The 14,676-nt window shown below is 36.4% G+C and overlaps 1 protein-coding gene across 3 annotated transcripts in view; it reads left to right on the forward strand.

Annotated features, from left to right (window-relative positions):
* LOC105670747 (dystroglycan 1) overlaps positions 1-12,032 on the forward strand; it is a 45,006-nt gene extending 32,974 nt beyond the window's left edge. For 2 of the 3 annotated variants that reach the window (XM_012364443.2, XM_067354018.1), the window contains exons 2-15: positions 160-529; positions 1,653-1,865; positions 2,566-2,694; positions 3,066-3,197; positions 3,415-3,735; positions 3,863-3,934; positions 4,358-4,798; positions 5,088-5,611; positions 6,169-6,364; positions 6,463-6,624; positions 6,703-6,939; positions 7,020-7,209; positions 7,289-7,969; positions 8,057-12,032. In XM_012364443.2, the coding sequence (XP_012219866.1) occupies positions 215-529; positions 1,653-1,865; positions 2,566-2,694; positions 3,066-3,197; positions 3,415-3,735; positions 3,863-3,934; positions 4,358-4,798; positions 5,088-5,611; positions 6,169-6,364; positions 6,463-6,624; positions 6,703-6,939; positions 7,020-7,209; positions 7,289-7,969; positions 8,057-8,277 (3,834 nt within the window). In that variant the 5' untranslated portion in view covers positions 160-214 and the 3' untranslated portion in view covers positions 8,278-12,032. The remainder of the gene's footprint in view (positions 1-159; positions 530-1,652; positions 1,866-2,565; positions 2,695-3,065; positions 3,198-3,414; positions 3,736-3,862; positions 3,935-4,357; positions 4,799-5,087; positions 5,612-6,168; positions 6,365-6,462; positions 6,625-6,702; positions 6,940-7,019; positions 7,210-7,288; positions 7,970-8,056) is intronic. The other variant, XM_012364445.2, reaches the window with a different exon arrangement.
* Positions 12,033-14,676: the final 2,644 nt, after the last annotated feature.

Genomic DNA, 14,676 nt, shown 5'->3' on the forward strand with positions numbered 1-14,676 from the left:
ATTCAGAGGGTCAAGAATCAGAGTTCATCAGAGTATGTTTCTACATTTAGCGATCAGAATCTCGAAATTAACCGCGCGCGATAATTATTACGGCACTGACATGGTTCGATAGTTATCTCTTGGTGAGAATATGATAGAACGTGACTCGACCTGTTGCAGGCGCGCAGCAGCAGCAGCATAGTATGGTGCCAGTGACTGAAGACTTCTCCGAAACATGAAGAAGCATCCACACATCCTCGCGTGCGTCCTACTCCTGCTGCCTCTGACACTGCTGGGTCTGAACCTGCAGGAGGACGACCTGGTCTTTGACGACGTCAGCGAGGACAATGACAATGACAATGTGCCCGTTGGACCCGCCCTGATAAATCATCGCACGAGTCGTGGTCGATCTGAATCGTCATCAAGGAGACACGCCTCTCGGATGGTCGAGAAAGCATGGGGCATGCCGGACGCTATCGTCCCGATTGGCCATGTTTTCAAGATGAAAATACCGCGTCAGGCCTTTTCGGGGAATGTGGATTTTTACGAGGTAAGTCAGTGGCTGCTCACAACTTATTTTTGGACTTCGATCTTGGAATGTGACCGGAAGACTTCTTTGCCAGACTTCGATCTTGTATTATGCAGGGTACGATTCCCCGATGAGAGAAAGATACAGCGCATTTTATCCGAATTTTATAAATCTTAAATTTGTAGCATGTAAAAAATAAAAGAGATATCACGTTTAAAATTTGACGAATAAATTTGATAAAATTAAAATTTATAAATACGTGAGCATCTATGGCTTAGTTTACACCGATTGTTTAATACGCGTACCAAGTACTAAATCAGCTTCTTTGATTGGTGTAGATTTTACACTAAACGATTTATACCTATCGGAGAAGCAGATTTAGTATTTGGTACGCGTACTAAACAATCGGTGTAAACTAAGCCTATGTCACATCGAAAAATCTTTATACATATAATGTATATTAAGAATAAGAGAAGAAATTTTTTTCAAATGCACTGTACTAGTATTTATACCAAGTAGAAGCTGCATTGGATTTAGGCAATTTAACACTTTTCTCGTAATTTTTATCGAATTGTAGTAAGTCAAGAGTGCCCGCCTCTACTGAGCGCTATTGATTTACTCGTGTTCTCACATCTGTCATTTTCTTCCCTCTTGAGCCCTGTCGGCGTCTCTCGTTGAATCCATATTTGCGATTCAATTTGTTCTCCCCACTCTTCAGTGAATCTCACGGCCGGAAATCCTTCTTATGTTGAATGGCCCTAGTCTTCCCTTTGTCCTTGAAATTATTCAGGCAACGAGTTCATTTCATTGTGGGAAGCTGATTCAAAAATTCTCACAGTCAGTGTCAATATAAAATATAAATTTTTTTTTCAAGAGAAATAATAGTAAAAAATAATAATAAAAAATACGTTAATTAAAATTGATACAGAGGATAGCTAGCCACGCATATTGTTTGTGTTACAGTTACAATTTTAAAATCATCATACAAAAACTTGTTATAATATGGATGTGAATTAGTATCCGCAGTGAGACGTTGAATTTCAATGCGTGGCTCACTATCTTCTGTATCAGTCTTTATTAATTTATTTATTTATACAATCCTAAGAGGAATATGTTATTTATTCATACATTAAAAAATATACAGGTTCGCGAAACTATTGATCGCGATCGTTTCCCACGATGGATGTACTGGGACGACGCGGCGTTCACTCTTTTGGGTGTGCCATCGAAAAAAGACATGGGTAATTATCACTTAACTGTCACCGCAGTCGGTAAGCACGGTGACACCGCTAAGGATCAATTCGTCGTGCAGGTTGTGCCCGAGAAACAAGAGGAAATCAAACATAAGGACGGCAAGGTGAGTTGTAGTGAAAATGTTAACTCCGTAACGAGAACGGGAGCGGCGTGAGGTAGAATCGTTAGTCGCGAAAATAATACACCTGGCATTGTTTCAAGTTTCTTATCCAAGTCGAACAACAGGTCTCCGTTGTGTGTATACGTGCTTTCCATTCACTATTGAATAATAATACCTTAAAGACAGAAACGTGGATAAAGCAACATTGGTGAACATTTGGCAATACATTTTGCATAAATTATTAATAAGAAATATTTCTGCCATTTGTACAGTTAATGGAATAAAATCAAATAATGTCAAAGGTTATTTAATTATGCATAAATAAAATGTTACACCTGGCATTTCTAGATATTATATTGTATCTACTAGTTTATAATTTAGTTGTTTGCAATAAAATCCGTTTTGATGAATTTATAGCGGAATTTAGAACAATTTCTATATCGCTACATAAATCTGTTGAAACATTGTTCGTTCGCAATCATATTGCTACATTGTGTTTAAATGTCGTAAAGAATTTACTCTTGTGAACGCTTAACTGATTGATGCCAATTGATATTACTGCGTGCATAACGCATCTTACGATGCACAATTGCGCATATCACGGTCGCTTTTTAATCGGTAATCTCAATCTGTGAAATTTTGCGTCCGTTAGCAAGCGTAAATAAAACTGCAACTGGTGAAAATGAGACGATTCTAATTGCAGACGCATTGCGACGATGGGGAGGAACAGATGATACTCACGATTTTGTTGGATGCGCGACTGGAACAACTGTCGCCTACCGTCAGGGTGACCGCCATCGAAAATCTTGCCGGATTTCTGGCAATGCATACGGTATTGATTTAATTATGTTATTTAAAATTAATAAACAATCTTTCTTTCGCTTTTTTTATACGGTAAACCTTGATTTATTTTAAAATTGAAAAATATATTTTTTATTAAGAGCGATAAAAAATTACTTAATTGATTATTTCTTGAATTTTGTTTATTTTTTTACAACATGGTGATGTGTTTTTGTATCTTTCAAGATGCATTTTTAATGCGTTAAAAATGATATAATTTTGATGTATTTTAGAATTTAAAGATATACTTGTTAAAAGTAAAGTTTATTATTATATTAAATAATTATTTTATTGAATTTCTTTCAATTTATGCAACATGAGTATATTGCACAATACATATTTACTTATTTTTATATTTTTTAGAGTGCATTCTCGATGCATTCACAAAGTGTTAAAGACGCTATGGCACTAGATTCTTCCGTTATCCTTACCGGACCTGGAAACGTTAGGCATCATAAATATAAAGAGAATCATCTAACTACTATCCAATGGCAGGTAAGATTTGAATGACATAATAAGATTGTTCTTAGCAGTTGCTCGTTTTATATCAAGTATAAAGAGGCTTAATCGTGCTAAATCATTGTCACTGATTTATCTTATTTCATTGGTATTGATGGCCGCATTAAGTAACTTGACGAGAAACGAGCTTGCTAAACGAGAAGAGAGCTAAATTCTTCTATTCTGGCAGTTCTTTAATCCTATTGATTTGTAGGTTGGTTGTGATGGTCACTTATGGAAACATCAAACGCAGTTGATGAAACAATTGCGGAAGCAAGCAAAGGACGGTACTTTAGCGGAAGTTCTGCAGTTGCCCGTGCTATTATGGCGCGTGAGAACGGACTCGAGTCTCTTCTTGAGAAACAGACGAGAGGCCGGCTCCGGCGATTACGGCAACTCAGATGATTACGGTTACGATGACGATTACGATGGTGATTACGACGAGGATGATGAAGACGGCGAAACTGACAACGAAGACACGCCGACTGAACACCCGCACAGGCATCATCATGGCGAAGAGACGATCGATTGGAAGGTAAAGGAAGATAACTGATAATAATTGATCGTAACAATGTAATTGCGCGATTTTTAATCAATTTGCACGAGAAGTGTAGGAATAATCGCATAAGAGAATATCCTTTATCTTCGAATTGTTTTTGTAGCACGAAAACTTTGATGAGGAAGATATAGTACCAAGAATGAGACAAAGCGAACTGGAGAATGGAACTACTACGGTAAGTGTTTTTATGAAATCAAAACGCGATTGCGTGATTTCTTCCGTTCAGTTTGTGATATTATTATACATTCGAAATACTCGGGCTCTACTATGGTTTCCGTTAAAATTCTTATTTCTGTGCTCCTTATTCGCCGTACCACATTGCTTATGGGGGAATTGTTGCGCTTAAAAAGTTTAGAATAGCTACTCTATTGGATACTGTGTATCTTTCAACGCTGGCCTATTTCGTTCTCGCAAACTGTATACTCGTTCGTCCAGGTCCACGTTCTAAAGTGTGCTGTACAGATTGCGTCACGAGAGTCTACGCAAATGAAAGCCTGATATTTTATTCCTTATTTGTACATCATCTTCTCGTTTCATTGAACGTAACTAACTCACTCGTTTCTCGTGCCGTACATCGCATCTACTAACGATTTCGCAGACAACAACCACTGAACTTACATCATCACCATCAACTACAACTGCAACCATCTCCACCACCACGCCGACAACTACAACCACCACCCAAGTCGCAACGACCGTAACTACTACTCCTAGTAGCACCATAACGACTACTACCACATCAGCCGATGTAACAGCAACAGCTAGAATCTCGACCGCTATAGCTCCATCAGAGTCTCCGAGATCGGAGGTCACGGATGAGGAATCGTCGGCGGAGAAAACGAAACACGTGGATATCTTGGAATCCTTGGAATCCTTGGAATCGGTTACCGTTTTACCAACTGCTCCTGCGGACACCACCACGACTCCTCTTTCCATAACTACCCTATTGTCTTATAGCACATCGGCCACCCAAACTAGCGTCTCCGACAGAATTGAAACGGAAGTCATCGATGTTATTAGTAACGTTACGATGGAAGAGGTAATGCTTACATGCTTTAACGCTTTTCTCATTTGTATGATAGTTGACGCCGCTGTACACGCCAACTTTCTCGTGCGCATATCGTTCCATTTTGTCCGAGCTATCGCTTTATCGAGATAAATTATTATCATCCTAATGAAAACGTCATCCGTTATTAACGATGCAGTTAATAGCGGCGTAAATTTCTCTTGTAATTATGCAAATTTCTCTATTACACTGTTACACATTATTATTCTACGCTGATGCAGCGATCGTTTCGCATTTTGATATACGATTTTTACTCATCTAGCCGGAGCAAACTACGATTTCGATGAGAGAACCGACCATTATACCGTCGACATCGATTGACGTTAGCGTCATCAATACTTCACCTGCAATTGTGACGAATGTTAGTATCGCCTCTACTAGTCCTACGATTCTCGTAACGAATGCCACAACTACAAGCGCGATACCATCAACATCGGAGCTTCAGACGACGTTGAGCACGACACCGTCCACTACCACCACCACTACAACTACCACTACTGCGGCTCCTACAACCACCACGACAACGACAACTACAACGGTTCGAGTTACCACGGAAGGAATTGAGTACGGTCAAGCTAATTTTCCGCCGAGACGTGATAGGATATTAAAGAAGATACCGGTAACCGCCGGCAAACCATTGAGTTACGTCATACCGGCTAACACCTTCAACGATTTGGAGGATGGCGACACGAGGAAGTTGAAATTGAGCTTGTACTGGCAAGGAGTATCGCTCAAACCAACCCATTGGCTCCAGTTCAATCAACATACGCAGGAAGTTTACGGACTGTAAGTTCTCATGGTATCTTTCATGTGTATTTCTCGAGCGAAATAGTGTAGAATTTATTTAGATGGAATTAAAGTTCTCTTAAGAATCACGTTGAGGATTTGTGATTATATATACATATTATATTTAAACTAGAATACGAATATTACAAAGAAAAATGAGAGTTAGATTGTGGCAGTACGCAACTTGCGCGTTGTTAAATAGCTAACAATCTCTTTCTTACGCGTTAATGTTCGTGTATTCGGTTTCTCGATTATTCTAATTATAGTGTCTTGCACTCTTTATACATTACATGCAAACTCGGTCTTGTTTCTTATATCGCACTTGCTAGCAACTCGCAACTCGTAATATAACTTGAACTACTCTGTTCATTTTTGTGCGTCTCGTTTGGCGGTTTGTCACAAATTCCTCAAAAGACAAAATCACTGTCTCCATGTCCTCGTGCACACGTCACACATAAACAAATATATAGATTATTATGTATTGATCGATTGAGATCATTATTTTAGAAATTTTCCACAATAGATAGATCTTTTTATCAAATATTTTTTTCAAACAGGCCTCTTGAAAACGATATATCAACGTGGAACTATGAACTGGTTGCCACAGACAGCGAAGGTGCTAATGTCTCCGACAATCTCGACATTCATGTTCAACAGCACAAACTGAGTCGTAGCGTCAATCACGAATTCAACATTTACTTGAGAATTGATAAACGTAACGAATTCCCGACAGACGTTGACTGGGAACTTAAGGTATATCTTATTAATATTTTTTTTATTTTTCTTTTAAAATTTTTTTAATAATTTCTCTTTTTGAGAAACTCTCATCCCTAATTCTTTCATGCTTATAGGTGATTCGAAGCTTGGCTAAACTTTACGGAGACAGCGACATACAACACATCACGGTTCGTCGCATTAATATTGATCGTGAACAAGTCATTTTCACGTGGACTAACGATAGTCTTCCAAGGAGCAGCGAATGTCCACGAGAACATATAAATAGATTATTACGCGTAAGTAATTGTGCTATATTATCTCTGTTTTGTGGAATAAACTGTAACAGATTTTGAAAACAATTTACGTGTTATCAGGTGCTCGTCGACAGTAACGAAGATCCGTCATCTTCTCTAATAGCAGTTCTCGCTCCGGAAATCAGGGTCAAGCGTGTCGTGTTTAAAGGTATTGGGCAATGTGAGGATATGAATCCGCCCATTGTACCAAAAGTTTCTACCGAAAAGCCAAAGGAGAATCGTCCACCGGTGCCGAGAAATCAAGTTGATCACGTTAATGCGACAGTTGGGCAATTGCTTGTGTTTAAAGTGCCAGAAGTATGTAGTAGTTTTATCAATTCTCAATTCGTGTTTGTCAATGTGGACAATGTGTCTAATTATCTTGATTATTTTTGCAGGATACATTCTTTGATGTTGAGGACGGTTCGTCGCGAAATATGAAGATGTCACTTTTGACAGTTGATCGAATATCTATTCCACCTCACGAGTGGCTGCAATTTGATAGCAAAAATCAAGAATTTTACGGCGTGCCAATGCGTACCGACGAGGGTCGCAAACAATATCAGTTGGTTGTCATCGACAAAGAAGGTAAAATAGTGTAGTTTTATTTTCAAATATTAGAAATATGTTTATAATGAGACGAAATAATTAAAAATGATTATTTTAGGTTTAAGCGCTACAGATGGATTGATTGTTGTCGTTCATCCAGCACCATCCATGTCACATACGGTGGAGTTTTCTATGACGCTGGATATTCCTTACGATTCTTTCGCGCACTCCGCGCTCCAGAAACGCAATTTTATTGAAAAATTGCGAGATCTTTATGGAGACAAAGACACGAGTGCTATTTCACTGCACAATATCTCGAATGGTAGTACCGTCATCACGTGGCATAATAGAACTCTACCTACATCATATTGCGCCCACGAGGAGGTCAACAGGCTACGTTCTGTGCTCGTGAAAAGTGACAATGATCGTCGTTCTGTGACGGACGAAGTGTTGGACGTGATGGGTTCCAAATTCCCCGTGAAACAGATCACAGTGATCCCAATGGGAATCTGCCTCGGCGAATTAACTGATATTCATTCGCCGGATAGTCACGTTCCACCAGTAGACGACTCCACGTCCGTTGGTGCGTTCCATGACGATTATCTTCTAACCTTTGTCCTCCCGGCGGTTATCATCGCCGCTATGCTCATCTTAGCGGGCATCATCGCGTGCGTATTATATAGACGAAGACGCAGCGGAAAAATGAGCGTTAGTGAGCAAGATGACGAGCGACAGAGTTTTAGAAGCAAAGGAATTCCTGTGATTTTCCAGGACGAATTGGACGAAAAGCCGGATCCTGGTAAAAAAATGCTAATTTATCATTATTAACGAAGATATATTGTTTATATGATATTCTCAATATTTAATGGGCACATTGTAACTTCAGGCAATAAATCACCTGTCATTCTGAAGGAAGAAAAACCGCCTCTCCCACCGCCTGAATATCAGAAAACCGAAGATGGGGCCGATGTGCCGATGCTATCGAAGGAAAACTCCGAAGAACCGTACCAACCACCGCCACCGTTCGCGACAAATCGCGAAACCAATCGGCAAAATCGCAAGCCTACCCCGACGTACAGAAAACCGCCCCCTTACGTGCCTCCCTAACAAAATACGGTACACTCGCCTACGCGCAAATATATGCTAGCAATGCTCGGAGACTCACCGATACATAAACAAAACCAAATCAATTATAAAAAGCAATTTCAAATCGGCGACGATGACAATGACGATCGTGGGGCTCTGAACGTTTATAGCGACGTTTGAAAGAGAGCCCTTCCATTCACCAGGTATGACAATATACTACTATTTGCTGGATGTGAATGGAAGATTCTCCCGCGAGAACTTTCTATACAAACCTACATGTTTTTACTTATTTTATATACGTATGTACAACCAACGGCACGTCTCACCATCGATTTATCGGTAATGCGTTCGAAAAAAAACTCGTCAGACGCAATGTACGATTAACGTACGATTGACACACTTTCTCTCTCGATTGTCTATATTTCACGCGGAAGAAAAAGAAAAGATTTTCTAGGAAGTGTGTATGGGAATACAAATCACGTGTTGCCTTTCGTAAAGAATTCAATTGTAGAGAAGGATCCACTGCTCCAAACTCGATATTTAGTTTAGATCATTGTAGGACCGAGACAGCGCGATAGGGTAAATGTACTTTATTCAATTCTATAGCATTCGAAACAGCAACGATACTCATAAATGTTTCAATAATCAGTGCCATTTATTAAGCAATAAGGGTATCCGAGACACGTAACAACATGTATGTATAATTGCTACAATCCTACGGATTTATTGTAATTACTACTTATAGAGAGAGTCTCCAGGTATCAAGAACGATTGACTTAACGAAATACTTTGTATTATGCACTTACATACATGTATAACACTGCCAGAATGACAAATGTACGATAAATCGCCAAGTGAGTTGGTTTACAGATATATATATCTATATCTATATAGATGTAGATATATATTCTAATTTTTCTTTCCTAAAACCCTCTATTTAAGATAGTTTGTGAAGATATAAAACGAAACGGAAGTAAATGTCATTCTCGGGTGAACTAGCTTATTTGGCGATCCCTAATATTTAAGGAAGAAATATCGAAGATAACTGAAATGTTTTTGAGACATAATTTAAAGGAACGATACATGCAATGCCATTGCAAAGTGACAGCAAATGCTTCCATTGGCGCGGTAGGCCATGCAGATAACTTATCTAAGGTAAGACAAAAAACTAATGATAATATATATACAATATAAATATATATAAATATGTATATTACTATAGCTATTTGCCGTTCGATAGACGACAGTCTGCAGTTATTTAGAACAGTGTAATTTAAATACTGCCAGACCAATCAAGTTATTAGCATTTACATTTCACTATGAGAAGAAACGCCTTTCTGTTTTACGCACAATTTGACGCTTTGTAGCTTTTATAATTCAATAACTGCAATAAATTTTTTATTTTTTTGCATTATTTACAGGCGCGTATGAGTTAGCATCGAAGAGTTAACTCAGGACAAAAAATGTTGATGCGCACGTACATAAAGATGAGACTATTTAATTTAGATTTTATATAGTTACCAAGCCAAAAAAATAATTAATATTTAGAAAGAGAGAAAGAAAGAAAGAGAGAGAAGAGGATAAGGCAATAAGGGCGCATTTGTAATTGTGAGAAAACGTGGCTCGCACTCTTTAAGGCGCATTTTTTTATAATGGTTTTTGTAATTTTTTAACTACTGTGTTACAAAACACACATACTATATCATCGTTTGTATATCCGGTGCGGCAAAAGAGTGCGGGGTATAAGTATGTATGTATGTTGTTTCTTCAATACTTCGATAGTTTCCTGATATTTTTGAGAGGAAATACGAGAAAAAAACGAAATACGAAAAAAAAGATCCGTGTGCGTTCTAAATTTGAAGGTTCCATTTGTCGATTGCATTTGTCAATGGACGATGAATGGATCGACGAATTTACGAGCGCGCCTAATATACTGTTGGAATGCTGAAGATTATACGTATGTAAGATGATAAGAGAATGTTTCGTATGCAAGCTATAAGAATTATGATATAATACTATTAATTCATGTCTTTGTAACGTAGAGGATTTAAGTATATGACAACTCAGACAAGGGGAGTTCATGAAGTATGACTAAGATTCTTTTTATCTTTTGCGAGCAAATATATCAAAATTTGGATCAAATTTCTCTGTAATTTCGAGAGAAGCGCGCTTTCTCGTTTAGCTGCGGCTTAACTGTTTTATGCTTGCAAAAAACGAAAAGAATTGATGAATTGCGTGTCATGAACTCTACTTGTAAATACTTTTCATCATTCATCATATCTTGTTTATCGCAGAATTTTATTTAAAAAAATTGTCGCTTGTACGCGATTGCTTTATTGTGCTTGATATCATGAATTAATAGATATAAGTATGTTTTCTTATTATTATTATTATTTTTATAATGTACGAATAAAGATCTTGTGTGTTAAATTTGATTAAGAGTTAAATGTAATCTATGCTTATTATCAGGTAAGGTGTGATTATTTTATAATTGTGATATTTCTTTGTGCGTGGTTCTCGTTGGGAGAATAAATATAAATTCATGCGCGAGTATTGTAATGCGGATCCAACGGATAATATTGTCTACAATGTCAATTTTTATTAAATCAAAATTTGCACTTACTATTAACACGCTGGACTTGTATATTTATTGTCTCAGGCGAGATCTCAACAAAGTAATAGTACATTAAAATGAAGGAAAAGTAACGCTATTCTCTACGGTAATATAAAATATTCGAAGATTAATGGACTAGAGTGGATTTATAATAATCATTTAACACCAAGAGAAGCTATTGCGTTTATGATGCAATTTTGCGTCATAAACGGTTGCAAAGAGCTTTATATTCCGTTTGTGGTCTGCGGTAAACAAGCACAACTCATATCATGCTTTTAATCATATCACTGCTCCCACGCGTATCCTTTAAGCACTGCAATTGCATTACTGTGAAAATGATGATAATGTGTACAAGAGGCACGTACGATATTTATAAGATAGAAGACAACGTAAAAGGGGACACTTTGAAAAGAATGCATTTCACAAAGAGCGTATTTGCTAACAGTGACTTTCTGGCCTGTATGAAAATGGATCGAAAGTATTTTATAATTGTGTAAAAAGAGAGGGTGGCATAAATTGTGAAGTTAAGAGTGACCGTAACTTTCGTATTCGGCCGCTTTCTGAGAAATCGGGCTAACGGCAGGCACAAAGTAAAAGTTCCATTAGAGAAGAATAAGGAAAAAGAGGGAAAAGTGCTATCTCACATTGCTCATACGAACATGTTGCACGCATAGTCATATATTTATATGTTATATTTATATGCATGTATATACAACATGTTTATGGGCAAAGATAGTTCTTAGGTACATATACACCTAAAAGTAGCAGATTGACTGGAATTTTCAGATTATTTTTATTCGCTATATGAGCACTTCGATATATACCGAGTAAAGCGCTTACGTTGATGTATTCGTGAAACGGAAACGCGAAGCATCTTTTGTGTGACGTGCTTCTGCGTTAAATAACGAAGCTGTCGACATTTATTTTTTAAGTTTGCATTAAATAACATCTCGAAAGAGAGAGAAAGAAAACCCGCGAGAAAAGGGCATCAAGCATGCGTCTGAAGTCGCATGGTAACTTCGAGACCATAACGCTCGTCGATGTGAATAAATGGGAAAAAAAGTATCGAATTAATAATATACATATGCAGATATCTCTCTGAGATAAGTACTACATGCTAAACACGTGTAAAGTTAAGAGTCAATAAAACCATTTTAGGATACTGCGTGTTTCTCTCTGCAACTATGAGTGTTAATGTCATTTCCAAAGATCCCACCATCGCCATTGCACTTCTCATGCAACATTTGTGTAAGCAATTATAATTACTCGACAAAGAATAATTGTATTAGAACACATATTTAATGTATAAGTTCGATTTTAGCCAATAGTGTTCGAGATTTGATTTTCCTAAGTCTTTAAATAATTTTGATAGTGTTTCTTTAAATAAAATTATTATGATCTTATTTTTATATGTCACATATTTCTATCAAAAAATTTTAAATATTATATATTTGTAGAGTTACAAAATTTACATCTAATATTTGGTTGTAAAACAATTTTTGTAAAACAATGTTTTTATGGTTATGTAAGAATTCAATGGATTGAAAGAAATTCATGCATATAAAATAATTTCATATTTTACAGATTAGATTGCGAAAGAAGACATTAGACGTAATGTAATTGAGTGCTCGAATTTCCGTGATTATATAAGATTTTTTAAGATCACGGTACAATACGATTTCCTATTCGTTCCACGCTATGCATCTCGAGATAATATGTAAAATACTTTGCGTTGTGCGAACTTACGTCATGCGAATAAATACATTTCTCGTCTCGTGCTTTCGGCAAGGTTGTATTTTGTAGCGAAAGAGGTTAATAACAACGATTTAAAGCTCCTCAATAATTTTAATGTAAATAAGCTCCTTGATATATTCCTTGTTTGTATGAAGAGCAAATTATCATTTCCTGACAACCCACATTTCTATCTTTCAAGTATGCATTTTATTTGAGATCGTATTAATGTGAAGAGAGCGTCGCGTGCTGTACTGTCAATGCTAAAGAGATTCATCGCATAAATTGAATAAAAAAACTATATTATGCATTATTTTATACTTAAATATTAATGACAAATTAAAAAGATTATAAATAAATTTTATAATTATATATATGTATTTTTTTATTATTTTACTCTCTTAATGTTTCTACATACTTATTCAAAAGATTTAAAGCTGAATCTTGTGACAATATCTTATGCCTAACCGGAAGAAATTTGTTACTATTTACTGCGATTCAAAGATTGATTAAGTCGAAAAGATAAGCGAGTGTTACGTCGAGTAAACGAGATATCTCAACACGTGCATGTAAGTAAATACAAATAGTAATGCACTTTGTACGGTTATTTTGCGTACAAAAATGTGTATTACTCGAGCAATATAAAAGATATATTGCTCCGAACTGGAATCTTTTGGAATTCATTCATTTTTATTAGAAGCAGCGGCTCCTTTTATGACACAATATAGACGAAATTATGATGCTTTAGCATGCATCACGTTTTGTAATGTATCGTTGAAATAATGTTATCTTTGAATGATAAAAGGAGAGCCGCGTGCTTCTTGAGTGATTGCAAACACAAAAAAGATAAACTCCTTTCATTCGGTGAAAGTGATTCACAATTTAATTTTATCTTTACAGCTACGAATTATCTTTACAGCTACGAAGAATCATGAAGTAAATCTTTACTGTAGCAATATCAAATGTAAATATAAGCAACAATAATAGATTTTGCTCTTATATTATTGCGCTATATTTTATCTTTTACCACGATCTTTATCCGTGATAAAAAAATTTGACAGTACAAAGATGTATTTCTCTCGAAAAGGCGTTGCAACAAAATTCGTAATTACCCACACAGCACGCATATCCAAAAAACATCCAGAAGACATCCCGAAGATATTTTTGAGAGATACGATATCTTTGGGATGTCTTCTGATCGTCCCTCGGATATGCAACACTATATATACATTTATTTTATTAAAATATATTAGTTTATCCTGAATAGATAGTATTTTATTCTTTGACTTCTTATGATTTAATATGTAATTGCACATGCTATAGTTACTGGATCACTCGCGTGTCGAAACAAATGGAAAAATCTGACAATACTCTTTTTGCTAAAATATCTGAAAGCAAATGGTACTGGTAGAAAAAACATTAATCATTTGCCTTACAATAACAAGTGACATCGTGCTACAGATTTTATGCCAAAACTGAAAAATACGAGTGTGACTCGTAACGTAAATCACGGTCCAACATGATCACACATCAATACGAATGAAACTCGTGATTGTTATAAGCGCTACATTTAACTATCGCTTGTCCCAACGTAGAAATTAAATGGTCAACTATGGCGCGCGCAATGATCTGAAAAATCGTAAGTTAAGGAGTTAATTCTTTTAAAAAATATCAAATATATCAGCATGTGAAACAATATAGAATGTAATTAGTTTCTGTAATATCATACACAAATCCAAGTCGTGATTATTATGTTTGCACTGCGAGTCGAACTTATTTTTATCAAGCTTTGACAAGAAAAAAATAGTCTGAAAAAAGTCTTTTATTTTAGCCTAACTTTAATCAAATGCACGCAGTATTTATGCGAATATATGTTATGTCAAAAGAAAGAAGTTAGTTCGAAACGTTTAAACCTAGCTGGAAAGATTCGGACTATTTGACGTTCAAGTCAAATGAGATTCGGACTGTCCGAATTTATCGCGATTACGTGAAATTTCCGAGTTTTAATAACTATTACAAGTACAATTTGTGTTTATCATGTTTGGTCCGTAATTTAAATTATGAGTCTTACCTGA

The sequence above is a fragment of the Linepithema humile genome, chromosome 4, assembly GCF_040581485.1.
Source record: "Linepithema humile isolate Giens D197 chromosome 4, Lhum_UNIL_v1.0, whole genome shotgun sequence".
NCBI lineage: Eukaryota > Metazoa > Arthropoda > Insecta > Hymenoptera > Formicidae > Linepithema > Linepithema humile.